We start from the raw sequence: 15604 nt of genomic DNA, 5'->3' as shown, positions 1-15604 counted from the left end.
TCTGGGACACACTGTCCCTCCTGCTCCATGAAAATCGGTCGATCAGGATTCAGTCACATGAAAACCCTCGGCAGAAATTCCTCTGAAGGTGTGGTGGGAAATGACTGAGAAATGGAATCACAAAAAGTTGAAAGAACGTTGAGGCTCTTGTGAAGCAAGTTGAAGTTAAAGGAAGACACGCCAGCAATATGGGAGAAATTGGTTGAAAGTCTAGTCTCCGAAATGGATACAGTAGTCCAGGAAGGAAAGAGAAAAAGTCAGACGTGGATCAGGTGAAGTTGAGAGAAGATTGGAAGTTGAAAATATAGTTGATAAAATGTTGTGATTCAGAATGAGTTAGAAAAAAAGTCATTAAAGAACTAGAAAAAGAGGGGAGGGTATGGGCCTGAGTAGGACTGCAGCAAGACATGACTAGCAACTATTTAATGGGCTGAAACGCCTTTGTCTGTGCTAAAACCAATTTATGATATCCCACATAAAGGTAAGCGTAACTGGAGGTGATAACACCCACCACCGGTTACTTCAGACAGTATCACCAAATGAAAGATTATTTCTGTTTGTGTCTCCACCGATGTTTCTTATTTCCAGAATTTTTTTAATGTTATTTCAGATTTCCAGGATCTGGCTATTTTGTTTCTATGATAAACTTGGGTAGGCTGCTAAGAGCTTCACCTGTGAAGGTGCCCTTGTGCATGTGAAGAAGTCAGATATTTTAAGGATCTTATCAACTCCACAAGGTTCTTGTCAGAATTTATTAAAAATCACTGGAATTTCAAACTGCTTATCAGTCATATCCAAATGCTCCAATTTCTTATCAAGCCCATTCAGGAAAGAATGTCAGAACCCTCCGAAATATCAATATGTCCCTCAAATCTCAGCAGACTACTCCGCAATCACTTCAAACCCTTTGAAGCTCACCAAAATTTTCCACATTCTCTTTGACACCTGAAAGTTCAGAATACTTTATGAATGGGAAATCATGTCTGAATAATACATTTAGAGTTTGTTGAAGAAGTTTCGACTAGGGTGGATCAGTAGATATGTTGTATTTTGACTTCCAAAAGGTATTCAACATAGTACCTCACAAAAGGTTAAATCACAAGAGCCATTATTGTTGGACATTAGATATTATTGTAGATAGAGAATTGGTTAATGGACAGGAAACAACAGGAAGGATACAAACAGATTACACAGAGATATTGGTAGGTTAAGTAAGTGGGCAAAAAGTTGGCAAATGGAGTATAATGTGGGAAAATATGAAGTTGTTCATTTTGGAAGGGAGATCAAAGTATTATTTAAATGAAGAAATATTGCAGAAAACTGCAACACAAAAGGACTCGGAGGTACTTGTATGTGAAACACAGAAAGCTAGCGCACAGATGCAGCAGGATAATCAGGAATGCTAATGGAATATTAGCCCTGATTTCCAAAGTTGGAATAGAGGAATACAGAAGTCTTAAAGTAAGTGTACAAGTTGCTGATGAGATCACATCTGAAGTACTATGAGCAGTTTTCATCCCCTTATGTATGGAAAGGTGTCATTTCATTGAATGCATTTCAGACAAGGTTCACTAGGATGATCCCTGCTATGGGGATAATATTTTAAGAATAAAGGCTAAACAGGTTGGAGTTTATAAGAATGAGAGGTGATCTCATTGAAACATATAGGATTCTTGAAGGGCTTGACTGGGTCAATGCTGAGAGATGGTTCCCCTCATGTGAATGTCTAGAATCAGAGGGCATAGTCTCAGAATCAGAGGGCATAATCTCAGAATAAAGGAGTGTCAATATAAGACTGTGATGAGGAGGAATTTCTTCTTTGAGGGTTGAGTGTCTTCGGAACTGTTCGCATTAGAGAGCTGTGGTGGCAGAGTACTCGTGTATATTTAACATGGAGATAGTTGGATTCTTGTTCATTAACGGAATCAAGCATAACGGGGAAAGGACAGGATATTGGACTTGAGGAATGTCAGATCAGCCATGATCCTATTGAATGGCAGAACAGGGTTGAAGGGCCAAATGGCCTACTCCTATTCCTTTTCTTATGGCCTTCACTGAAATCTCATCAATCTCTAATATCTCACCAAATCCATCCACAATCTCTGCAGGTTTGTGCAAGACTTTCTCAGTCTCCTCTGAAATTTCAATACCTACTGTGATCTCATTATAAAACCCTGCAAGGTCTCTTGAAGCTCCTCTGGACATGTCCTCAGGGTTCATTGAATCCCTTAAAAATCCCAATTTCAGTCTAAGTTGATGTGTCTGATATTTACAGGTGGATTCAAACCAGCACAGGGAGTGCACTCAGTGAGCAGTTTGGATCTTCAATTATTGTCTGACAGGACACAGAAAAGTCAGCCTGAGGTACGATGAACAGATCCAGATTCACTCTTTCCCTTCCAAACTGGCCTGGCTACTCTGAATCTTTATATACTTATCCTTCAATAGTCTATTCCTCACCTCTGAACCCAACAGTGAGCAGGGGACATTTCGAGAGGTAAAACACATTCTTAAAATAAGACTGAGTGTCAGAACCAGTGTTATCCCTGTCCTGGGAGTGTTTGATGGGAACAGTGTAGAGGAAGTTTGAGATAATAAAATGTGAGGCTGGATGAACACAGCAGGCCAAGCAGCATCTCAGGAGCACAAAAGCTGACGTTTCGGGCCTAGACCCTTCATCGGAGAGGGAACTGGAATAAATAGGGAGAGAGGGGGAGGCGGACCGAAGATGGAGAGTAAAGAAGATAGGTGGAGAGAGTGTAGGTGGGGCGGTAGGGAGGGGATAGGTCAGTCCAGGAAGTTTGATGTTGGTTTATTAGAGTACAGGGACGTTTACTTTGACTTTACTTTCAATTTGAAAGAGTAGAGAGAATTTTTGTTTTCTGCCTAACCCCTTACTATAAACCCCTGGCAGTGTTTGGTGGGGCCGGTATCGAGGAAGCTTTGCTCTGTATCTAACTAGAGAAAGCTTTACTTTCCGTTTAAAAGAGTAGAAGGAGAGTAGAAGAAGCTTTATTCTGCACCCAACCCCATGCTGTCACTGCCCTGGGAATGTTTGATTGGAACAGTATCAAGGAAGTTTTACTCTGCATCTAACTCCATGCTATCCCTGTCCAGGGAATGTTTGGTAGGGACAGTGTAGAGGTAGCCTTACTTTCACTTTAAACGTCTAGAGAGAATTTCATTCTGTATGTAACTCAATGTTAATCCTATCCTGAGAGACTGATGGGGACAGTGTAGAGGGAGCGTTAGTCTGTATCTAACCCCATTCTATACCTCTCCTGGGAGTGTTTAATGGAAATTATGTGGATCAAGTTTTACTTTCAGTTTAAAAGATTACGGGAGATTCACATTCAGTTTAAAAGAGCAGAGAAAACTTCTTTTTCAGTTTACTTTCAATAAGAGTCAAGGGAGCTTTACTGTGTATCTAACCCTATGCTGTACCTGTCCTGAGAATATTTGGTGGGGTCAATGTGGAGACCTTTACCTTTGGTTTGAAAGTGTAGAGGAAGAGAGTGGAACGAATGTTACGCTGTGTCTAACCTTGTGTTGTCCCTGTCCTGGAAATGTTTGATTGGGACAATCTCAAGAAGAGCATATTTTCAGCTTACTTTCAGATTGAAAGAGTAGGGGGAACTTGCCATTCTATTTACTTCTAGTTGAAAAGTGCAGAGTGGTTTTTGCTCTGTATCTAACCCTTTGCTGTACCTGTCCTTAGAGTGTTTGATAGGGTCAACACAGATAGAGCTTTACTTTGCATTTAAAAGAGTAACAGGAGCTTTACTTTGTATCTAACCCCAAGCTGTTCCTGTCATAGGAGTGTTTGATGGGAACAGTGTAGAGGAAGCAGAAACCTGTATCTAATCCAATTCTACACATCTGTTGGGAACATATGTTGCAGATAATGGTAGAGAGAGCTTTTCTCTGTGTCTAAACCCATTCTGTCCATGCCCTCAGAGCATTTGATCAGGACAGTGTAGACAGAACTATGCTTAGGTTTACTCTGTAGATAATAAAGTGTGAAGCTGGATGAACACAGCAGGCCAAGCAGCATCTCAGGAGCACAAAAGCTGACGTTTCGGGTTTACTCTGTAGCCTGTGCACCTGTTGGTGTACTATGACTGTGATTGTATGTACATCGTTGTCCTGTGTATTTCCAATTGAAATGCTTGTTCTCCTCACCTCTTCAGCAGCAGTTTGACCTCCAGTCTCCCAGAGTTCCCATTGTGACACCACTCGACTTTGACAGGAGAATGACATCATCGCAGGAAGTGAGCACCCCCCTATTAGACCATCCTCCCGTACAATCACAACCTCTATGCTACACAGAAACCCCATCACCTTGTTCACCAGTGAAGTCTCAGCCCACTGTTTCTTCTCTGGCACAGAGCTCTGGCACTGCCCCACCTCATCCTACCCCTCAGGCACAGAGTCCAGGCAGTGGGCCATCCCCTCATACCCCCTTGGCGAAGAACCCTGGCACTACCCCATCCCATCCTTGTCCTCTGGCACAGAGCCCCAGCAGTGCCCTATCCCCTGTTATCTCTTTGGCACAGAGCCCCAGCATTGCCCCATCACCTGTTACCTCTCTGCCACAGAGCCCTGGTACTGCCCCATCAGTTATCTGCTGCCATCCACTAACCTGTTCTGAAGTGACAATTCCCATTAAAGTTCAGTCACCAGTGAAAACTCAGCCTGTGTGCAGTATCCTCACTTCCACCCCACTCGTCACCCTTAGCACAGAGTCACACAACAAGGTGACAGAAAGACTGGCTGACCTGGGTGGAGACAAGCTCTCCCAAAAGGACCCTGTTGATGAGTTCTGGCTCAGGAGTATGGAACTCAGGAGGAATCTGGGGGTCAGCCCTGTGGACCGAACCAGTGGCTCTGAAACCAGTTTCACCTTGTCCACCACTGGGTCAGCCTCCCCTCAATCTTTCACACCAGACGAGATGTTTGAGGAGCACAGGAGCCACACAGCAAGTCCACCTCGTACATCCAGTATATCGGGTATGGAGGAACAGCCCCTGGCATCTGTCACCCCAAGCCCCTCTACTGGGCTGGATCCCAAGAGTTCAGATGGTGCTCAGCACAATTTGAGCAGCACCTCTGGGCTTGGTCTGAATGGAAGCTTGAGCAACACCAGGACAGCAGCCAGTGTGAGCCTGAACAACTCGGACAGTATGTTAACTCCACCGTCTAGCCCACCTCCTCCACCTCCTGCTGATGAGGAGCCGGCAACCCTCCGACGGAGGAAGGTCCAGGAGAGGAAGGCGAGTGGGACCAAGAGCAGCCCTGCATTGGTCAGTCGTGAGCAACTAGGGCCAGCTCATGACACAGCAGTAGGCAGTCAGCCTGACAGTATGAGGAAGTCTCTTGCAGACAGCATTGATGAGATTCCCTTCGCCGATGATGTAGAAGATACGTACGATGACCGGACACCCAATACCAGCGTCCAGGAGCAATTCTGTACACCCCCAAGCAGCCAGCCCAAACAGGAGAAAGTCTCTCCGTTGCACTTAGCCCAGGCTGCAGTCTCAAAGCTAACAACTCCAAAACAGAGACTCTTGACATACATCACACCAGAGGCCAAAGAGATAGCCAAGGAAAGAATGAGGGCTCGAGAGAAGTCTGTAAAGAGCCAGGTGCTCCGGGATGCTATGGAGAAGCAGCTGAGGAAGATGAGAGACATGGAAATGAGTGAAGACTCCCCTGGCCAGGCGAGGAGTGGGCAAAGACAGGCGAGAGCTCAGGAGGCACCCTGGCCTGACGCCACCTTCCCCTCGAGCATCAGGTTAACTAATGGCCACAAGCAGGAGTTGCTGGGAGACAGGTTCCTGAGCTCCACGGCCATTCAGGAGTCCATCGTTGAAGGTTCTGGCGCCTCTTCGGAGGACTCCACTGGTAAAATTAAGAAGAGGGCGTCTTTATTTTCACCACGAAAGAGCAAAAAGGAGAAGAAATCAAAGAGCGACAGTAGGCAATCTCAGAAGGCGAGCGGCCCAGCCGAAGATCTCCCCAAACCCAAATCTCTCTGGAAATCGGTCTTCTCCAGTTACAGAAAGGACAGGAAGAAGAAGGAGGAGACACCATGTTCCAGTACACCGTCCAGCAGCAACACTATTGATTCCAGCAGCAAACACTCAAGGAATATCCTCCACACAGCAGCAGGTAAGCAGCATCTGCACTGCAGTACACAAATAGCCTACTGATGCCCACTGACTTCACCCCTCACTGACCCCACCCCTGACCCTGCCTCCACTTACCCTGCCCCAATTGACCCACGCTGACCCCACTCCCCCCAATGACTCCAACTGAAGTGCCTTCACTCATCCCTCACTGACCACTGCCCTGACCGCTCCACTGATCACCACTGACACCCCCAACTGATCTCCACTGACCCCGCCACTGACACCCCACTGATTCCGCCCATCCCACTGACCCCCCCCCGACTCCCACTGATCCCCACTGACCCCCACCTACCCAACCAGCCCACACTGACCCAATCCCACACATTGACCAGAAATGACGCTCAGTCCAAGCTAACTATCAGCCCAGACTAACCCTCTGATGTTTCTGTCGTTTTCGTTTGTAGGACTCCAGCTTGGGCAGCATCTGAGCTTATCAGAAGATTCAGACTTGTCAAGCGATGATGTATTGGAGAGGAATTCCCAGTGGTCAAGGCGAGAGGTATTGTCTGTCTGTGTGTGTGTGTGTGTGTGTGTGTGTGTGTGTGTGTGTGTGTGTGTGTGTGTGTGTGTGTGTGTGTGTGTGTGTGTGGCCAGTGCTGGGCTTGTAATCAGGGCTGGACTGATCCTGAGCTGGGCCAGGCTAGTCAGTATTGTATAAATCATAGTCCAGTAAATGCTGAACAAGCACTGGAATGATTTGGGCCTCTGGATCAGGTTTAGGATTGGAATCAAGTTGAGAATCAGGATTATGCTCCATATAAGATTCAGGATTGGGTGGCATGTTAATTTTTTTTTTAAGCTAACATATTTTTCTAAACAAGCTGTTCAGGGATGTTATTACACACCTGTGGAGCAGGTAGGCCTTGGACCTAGTACTATCAGTTCAGGGTCAGGGACAATTTCTCTGTGCCACAGGAGAGCCCTTGAGTTCCTTTTGGGGTTCAGAATCCAATTCAGATGGGCATTGGGGAACAGGGAACGGTGTACTCAAATTTTAAGGAACAGGAGAATGTATACTGGGGAACAGGAGAAAGTGTGCTGGCTAGTGGGGAACAAGACAGAGTTTATTGGGTTAGTGGAGAATAGGAGACAGCGTACAGGTATAGTAGTAAACAGGAGACAGTGTGCTGGGGTACTGGGGAACAGGAGAAAGTATACTGATACATTGGGGAATACGAGAAAGTCTACAGGAGCGTTAACGAATGAGAGACAGTGTACTGGTGTGTTGGGGAACGGGAGACAGTGTATCGATGTGTTGGGGGACGGGAGACAGTGTACTGGTGTGTTGGGGAACAGGAGACGGTGTACTGGGGTGTTGGGGAACCGGAGACCAGTGTACCAGGCGTTGGGGAAGGGGAGACCATGTCCTGAGGCACTAGGGAACGAGAGACAGTAAACTGGTTTTGGGGAACGGGAGACAGTACTCTGGGGTACTGGTGTTATGGAAGGGGAGGCCGAACCTCTCTGATAATTAAAATCGAAGCATAAGGCCCCAAACTGTATAGGTCTCTAAGCTTAGAAAAGCACTTTAACTCTTAAAGAAACCACTTAAACAAGCAAATTCCACCTTCCTATCTTCCAATTCATGATTACTCTACACAATGTAGTAACACCTCCCCTTTAAGAAAATTATGAAAAGATGGCTCTTTTTAAATTCTTAGCACCGTTATAATGACATAAATAGATCAGTAATCTAAAATTACACCTTTCATACTAATTCTGCATACATATCTAACATTGGACCATGCCAGTTCTATCTTATCTACATATTTTCTTTTAAACTTGCAATAGCGCATCTGCAATAACATTTTCATGACCCACAACATGTACAATCTATGAAATAGTCTGGTACTCTTGTCCTTAAATCTTGCCAAGAAGATGCGAACTTGTGGTCTATATACAAAATGTCTCCAAAATGTTGTAACATAAACATTAAAATGCTGTAAGGCTAGTACCAAACTCAGTAACTCTTTTTCAATGGTGGAGTATTTTTTTCTGGTGAGTTTCTTTGAAACATAACTGAGTAGCCTTTCAATTGCACATCATCCTCCTGCAACAATACAGCTCCAACCCCTAAATCGCTGGCATCAATAGCAACTTTAAAGGGTTTCAAGAAATTTGGTGTGGCTAAAACTGGTGCAGTGGATAACACGACTTTTAATTTCTCAAATGTCCCTTGGCATTATTCTGTCTACTGAAACTTTGTGTTCTTCTTTAGCAAATTTATCAGCGGAGCCACCATACCACTAAGGTTTGGTACATGCTTCCAGTAGAATCTGCTCAGTCCCAAAAATTGAAGCACCTCTTTCTTCAAGGATGGTCTTGGAAATTTCTTAATAAAAACTGAGAGAACTCAGAATGCCAAATCAGGAACAAAAACAAAGTTGCTGGAAAAGCTCAGCAGGTCTGGCAGCACCTGTGGAGGAAAATACAGAGTTAACATTTCGGTTCTGGTGACCCTTCCTCAAAACCCAAATTCCTTAACGGCCTTCGTTTTCATGTTCCTTACCGCCATTCTTCTGTGTCTGAAATTGTGTCCTCAGAATGTCACTTCTACCTTCGCGAATTCAGTTTTCACTAAATTTGTAACCAGTTTGTCTCCCATAGACTGTCAAACAGTTCTGTCAAATGCACCATGTGATCTTGCTATGAATAGCTAAAGATATCTAAGTCATCTATATAGATGGCACAATTAGTCAATCCTGGCACAACTATGTTCGTCAGTCTTTGAAATGTGGCTGTTGCATTCTTCATTCCAAAGGGCTTTACTTTAAATTGATATAGCCTATTTGGGATTACAAATGCAGAAACTTCTTTCACAGTCGCTGACAAAGGTAACCACGAAGTAAGTCTAACTTTGTGATATAAGCAGCTTGTCCAACTTTTTCTGCACAGTCCACCAGCTTTGCGGTTGGGTATGAGTCCAATTTATTTATGGCATTGACCTTCAAATAATCCACTCAGAATCGTTGAGTACCATCAGGGTTGGGAACCAATATGATCAGCGAACTTCAATCTCTTTGAGTTGGCTTGATAATGTCTTCTTGGAGCATCGCTTCCACTTCAAAAGAACAAAATAAAACTACAGCACAGGAACAAGCCCTTTGGCCCTCTGAGCCTGTGCTAATCAAGATGCTGTGGCTAAACTAAAAAAACAAGCTTTCTGCCCTTATTCGGTAAGTATCCCTCAATTCCCTCCCTATTCTTGCCACCATCCAGATGCCTCTTAAATGTTGCCAACATGCCTGCATCCACTACCCCTTCTGGCAGTATGTTCCATTGTCCTGCCACTCTCTGCATGACAAACTTCCCTTGCACATTTCCCTTTAACTTTCTCTCCCTTGCCTTGAACCTGTGACCCCTTGTAATTGGAACTATGACCCTGGAGAAAGCCTCTGAGTTTCCAACTTATCCATGCCTTTCATAATTTTGTAGACCTCTATTAGGGCTCCTCTCAGCCATTGTCTTCCTAGTGAAAACAATCCTAGTCTTTTTATCTTTTCCTCATTGCCAGTGCCCTCAAGACTGGACAACATCCTGGTGAACCTTCTCTGTGCTCTCTCTAAAGCTTTCACGTTCTTCTGACAGTGTGATAACCAAAACTGCACTTCCTTCTGTACCTGCACTTCCTTCTGTACCTGTACAGATTTGAGAAGACTAAGTCTGTAGAAGTGTTGTTTTAACAGAACAGCATTCTCTACTTCAATGTCATGTACTATAATATTAGTGCTTCCCATTCTGTTCCTAAATATGTCTTCATATTGCTGCACCTAGACTTGCAATTCAGTTCTCTGTTCCTGAGACAGATAGCTCGCTATCCTAAACCATTCTCCAAGGACTTACTCATTATTTGACTTATTTTGAGGCACATCAAAACCCAAATCATTTCAATTTGGTTCCTCACTGAGGGGCAGTAACTAATACCTGTTTCTCTGATTCCCTGTCTATGCCATAGTAAGGTTTCAGCATATTCACATGACATTCCTGATAAAGTTCTTTCCTATCTGGCATCTTTACCAGATATGGGCAAATTAGAAATTTTAGATTTCTTATCTGTTCCTTGCTTCATTAGATGCTGTGTCACCTTCAGATGTTGTCAAGGCAATTCATTGACTCTGTTCAATCTTTCTCTCACCTCAGATACATAATCCAAGTGTGAGATCTCTGACTTCAGACGCATCAATATTTCCTTACTTAAGCTTAAAGCCCTTCTTACTTCGTGTCTGAATATCAATTCAAATAGAGTAAACTGAGTCCATTCATTTGGGGCATCTCTAATGGCAAACAATATAAATGGGATACCTTTATCCCTATCATTTGGGTAATCCTAGCAATAAGCCGTCAGCATGATCTTTAGGGTCTGATGCCACCTGTACAGTACACGCTTCATTTAAAGTGTTGGTTGCCTAAACCATCCATGACCACCTTAAGTAGTGTGGCGGTAAGATTAGACCCTTGGTCTGACTGAATCTCCCTGGGTAAGCCATAGTGCGTAAAGAAAGCAAGCAACTCCTCAACAACCTTTTTTGCCTTAACAATCCGTAATGGATTTGCCTCTGGAAAACTGCTAGACACATCCTTTATGGTTAGCATATACTGGTTCCTACTTTTGGTTTTAGGGAGAGCACCTACACAATCAATCATAAACCGCATGAAAGGTTCTTCAAATGTGGGAATTAGCATCATACTGCTGGTTTTATCATTGCCTGTGGCTTTCCTAGTACTTGACACATATGATAGGTATGGCAAAATTCAGCCACAGCTTTATGTAATCCAGGCCAATAGAAATGCTTTTGTATCTTAGCCTGTGTCTTCCTCGCCCCTGAATGACCTCCTTCAGGTAATTGATGTACTACCTGCAATACTTCCTGCCTGTATACTACCAGCAATGCAATCTGATGCATTTCCGCCCATTTCTCCTCTGCACTAACCTACCACAGCCTCCATTTTCACCTTAGAATTCCATCCTTAAGGTAATGACATTTGGGAATACATTCTGATTCCTTTTATGGGTAAGCTTTACGATATAAACTTTTTATTGTCTCAAATGTTTGTTGTAATTCCAGTAATCATTCAGAACTAAACACCTCTGCCTGATCCTCTACCTGTTCAGGTTTTCCCTTTATCATTTCATCAAACAGGGTGTCAGCTAACTGGACCTCAACTTCTTCAACTGTCCTTTGTTTTTTCCTTTTTGCTGTAACTTATGGCTGTGGGATCTTACTAACGCAGAGTCCGAAAAATTCCATGGTATTTTTCTTTTAACTCCTCAGTTCCCTGGTTTTCCTTTGGCTTCTCCGCGACAAGGGCTTCACTCCCACCTTTGATCCTGCTAGGTCATTTCCAAGAACAAACTGTATTCCTGGAATAGACAGTCTTTCAGTCACTTCCACTTTCTTTCCCTAGTCTTGATCAGACTTTCCAACCTGATGTTACACATGGGAATGCTAAATCTCCATTTTCCCACAAGTTACGACTCTCTCAAGTAAGATTTCAGAAAGAGTGCAAATACTTTCATCTCTTATTATGAGAGTCTGCTTAGCTCCCATAATGTCTCAACATTTTAACTTTTTTACCTTCTCCCCCGTTCTTCCTGAGTAAACCTTACCCACAGAGGTGAAGTCTTTGTAGACACCAGGCACCATCTCACTATCCAGCCCCTGACAAGAGTGTGCACTGTCCTGCAGCTCCTAGACTTCTTTTGGGATTTCCTTCACTACCTCAACTAATCCCACTGGTTTATCCTGTCTTACCACATCCTTTTTCCCAATGCCTTTCTTAAACCACTGGCACTGTGATTTTACATGTCCTGCTCCATAACAGTGAAAATACCTGAGGCCTTTCACCTTTTTTCACCTTGTTGGGTTTCTTTTTGCATCTATGTTAAATTGTTCACAGTGTGATCTACTTTTTTGTTTTTCATTGAAGGATCTCTCTTTTTATCATTTTCTATTGTTGTGAAGTTGGTCTGTGTAAAGTTATAAAATGGGGGGAAAGCCCATTAAAAGATGGTATTTTTTCAGTGTGCAGAGTTAAAATAGAGATCTGATCTCTTAAAGTGTAGGTGCACAGAGAGCATCGAGAGAAATCAAACAGCCAAGCAGCATTTTAGCAAGACAAGTCTTTTCAAATTTAACCAATTAATTTAAACCAAGCCCTTAGATACTGAAGTCCTATCAAATTTAAATCTGATGGTTTTGACAACCTAGAACCAATTGGATTGTGAAGAAATTGTTAGGTCATCAAGGGTTTAAGATGAGAGCATTTGGAAAATTGGTGAGGTGAGGCAAGCTTCTCTCGGTGTTCCAGGTTTGATTATTAGAAGTGGTACTGTACTTCTGCCATAGTGAGAGTAGGAACTGCCAGTGGTGGAGAATCTGAGATAACACAGTGTCAAGCTGGATGAACACGGCAGGCCAAGCAGCATCGGAGCAGGAAAGCTGACATTTCAGGTCAAGACCCTTCTTCAGAAAAAAAAATTTTCTGAAGGGTCTCGACCCAAAACATCGGCTTTCCTGCTCCTGTAATGCTGCTTGACCTGCCGTGTTCATCCAGCTCTACACTATATTGTCTCGACTTCTGCCATAACAGATTTGGGGCTTGTGTTTCAATTTTAATTATCAGAAAGGATCGACCTCCCTTTCCTAACACCATCCCTCACGCAATGAAATCGCTGTTGGAAGCTAAATTTTAAATTGTGCACTAATGTATATATAAAGTTCAAACAGCGATATATACATTGTGCACTAATGTATATATCACTGTTTGAACTTTCTGTTCCTCAACATGAGTTCTTATCATTCCTGGAAGTGAGTTTTTGAACTCCTCCAGCAGAATAATCTTTCTAAGATTCTCAGATAATAAAATGTGAGGCTGATGAACACAGCAGGCCAAGCAGCATCTCAGGAGCACAAAAGCTGACGTTTCGGGCCTAGACCCTTCATCAGAGACGGGGATGGGGAGAGGGAACTGGAATAAATAGGGAGAGAGGGGGAGGCTGACCGAAGATGGAGAGTAAAGAAGATAGGTGGAGAGAGTATAGGTGGGGAGGTACGGAGGGGATAGGTCAGTCCAGGGAAGACGGACGGGTCAAGGAGGTGGGATGAGGTTAGTAGGTAGATGGGGGTGCGGCTTGGGGTGGGAGGAAGGGATGGGTGAGAGGAAGAACCGGTTAGGGAGGCAGAGACAGGTTGGACTGGTTTTGGGATGCAGTGGGTGGGGGGGAAGAGCTGGGCTGGTTGTGTGGTGCAGTGGGGGGAGGGGATGAACTGGACTGGTTTAGGGATGCAGTAGGGGAAGGGGAGATTTTGAAACTGGTGAAGTCCACATTGATACCATATGGCTGCAGGGTTCCCAGGCGGAATATGAGTTGCTGTTCCTGCAACCTTCGGGTGGCATCATTGTGGCAGTGCAGGAGGCCCATGATGGACATGTCATCTAGAGAATGGGAGGGGGAGTGGAAATGGTTTGCGACTGGGAGGTGCAGTTGTTTGTTGCGAACTGAGCGGAGGTGTTCTGCAAAGCGGTCCCCAAGCCTCCGCTTGGTTTCCCCAATGTAGAGGAAGCCGCACCGGGTACAGTGCATGCAGTATACCACATTGGCAGATGTGCAGGTGAACCTCTGCTTAATGTGGAATGTCATCTTGGGGCCTGGGATAGGGGTGAGGGAGGAGGTGTGGGGGCAAGTGTAGCATTTCCTGCGGTTGCAGGGGAAGGTGCTGGGTGTAATGGGGTTGGAGGGCAGTGTGGAGCAAACAAGGGAGTCACGGAGAGAGTGGTCTCTCTGGAAAGCAGACAGCGGTGGGGATGGAAAAATGGAAATGAAAAAGGGCGTTCTCAATCACTGTGGGGGGAAAGTTGCGGTCCTTAAAGAACTTGTCTCGATCACTTCCCCCCACAGTGATTGAGAACACCCTTGACCGCGTCTCCCGCATTTCCCGCAACACATCCCTCACACCCGCCCCCGCCACAACCGCCCTAAGAGGATCCCCCTCGTTCTCACACACCACCCTACCAACCTCCGGATACAACGCATCATCCTCCGACACTTCCGCCATTTACAATCCGACCCCACCACCCAAGACATTTTTCCATCCCCACCCCTGCCTGCTTTCCGGAGAGACCACTCTCTCCGTGACTCCCTTGTTCGCTCCACACTGCCCTCCAACCCCACCACACCTGGCACCTTCCCCTGCAACGGCAGGAAATGCTACACTTGCCCCCACACCTCCTCCCTCACCCCTATCCCAGGCCCCAAGATGACATTCCACATTAAGCAGAGGTTCACCTGCACGTCTGCCAATGTGGTATACTGCATCCACTGTACCCGGTGCGGCTTCCTCTACATTGGGGAAACCAAGCGGAGGCTTGGGGACCGCTTTGCAGAACACCTCCGCTCAGTTCGCAACAAACAACTGCACCTCCAAGTCGCAAACCATTTCCACTCCCCCTCCCATTCTCTAGATGACATGTCCATCATGGGCCTCCTGCACTGCCACAATGATGCCACCCGAAGGTTGCAGGAACAGCAACTCATATTCCGCCTGGGAACCCTGCAGCCATATGGTATCAATGTGGACTTCACCAGTTTCAAAATCTCCCCTTCCCCTACTGCATCCCTAAACCAGCCCAGTTCGTCCCCTCCCCCCACTGCACCACACAACCAGCCCAGCTCTTCCCCCCCACCCACTGCATCCCAAAACCAGCCCAACCTGTCTCTGCCTCCCTAACCGGTTCTTCCTCTCACCCATCCCTTCCTCCCACCCCAAGCCGCACCCCCATCTACCTACTAACCTCATCCCACCTCCTTGACCTGTCCGTCTTCCCTGGACTGACCTATCCCCTCCCAACTCCCCACCTATACTCTCTCCACCTATCTTCTTTACTCTCCATCTTCGGTCAGCCTCCCCCTCTCTCCCTATTTATTCCAGTTCCCTCTCCCCATCCCCGTCTCTGATGAAGGGTCTAGGCCCGAAACGTCAGCTTTTGTGCTCCTGAGATGCTGCTTGGCCTGCTGTGTTCATCCAGCCTCACATTTTATTATCTTGGAATTCTCCAGCATCTGCAGTTCCCATTATTTCTAAGATTCTCATATGCCTTTCTATCTTTAATGCTCTCATCTATGTATCAAAGTTGCTATGTTTAATTCTTTTCAAACTCAACATAAGCCTGGCCAGGTTCCTTCATTATATTTCTGAACTTTTGTCTATACGCTTGTGGTGTCAACTTGTAGGCACTCAAAATAGCCTGTTTTACACCTTCACATTCTCCTGACACTTCCCATTGACAGCACTGCAAACACCTCACTAGTCCTGTCTATCAACTTGGTCTGTTTAAATCTGTGCAAATCTGTTCAGATCCCGTACACGAACCAGCCAGATCCCAGACTTGAATCGCCAAGCTGTTCGGAAGAA

General features: G+C 45.2%; 1 protein-coding gene across 1 annotated transcript in view; it reads left to right on the top strand.

Moving 5' to 3' along the window:
* Positions 1–15604, top strand: part of LOC125460785 (protein-methionine sulfoxide oxidase mical3a-like) — a 374391-nt gene that overhangs the window by 296297 nt on the left and 62490 nt on the right. The window contains exons 36-38 of the mRNA XM_059652260.1: positions 2276–2364; positions 4191–6171; positions 6596–6690. Coding sequence (XP_059508243.1) covers positions 2276–2364; positions 4191–6171; positions 6596–6690 — 2165 coding nt within the window. The remainder of the gene's footprint in view (positions 1–2275; positions 2365–4190; positions 6172–6595; positions 6691–15604) is intronic.

Source organism: Stegostoma tigrinum, chromosome 18 (assembly GCF_030684315.1).
Source record: "Stegostoma tigrinum isolate sSteTig4 chromosome 18, sSteTig4.hap1, whole genome shotgun sequence".
Taxonomy (NCBI): Eukaryota; Metazoa; Chordata; class Chondrichthyes; order Orectolobiformes; family Stegostomatidae; genus Stegostoma; species Stegostoma tigrinum.
The sequence above is the reverse complement of the archived record's forward strand: the minus strand, read 5'-3'. Positions and strand labels throughout refer to the sequence as shown.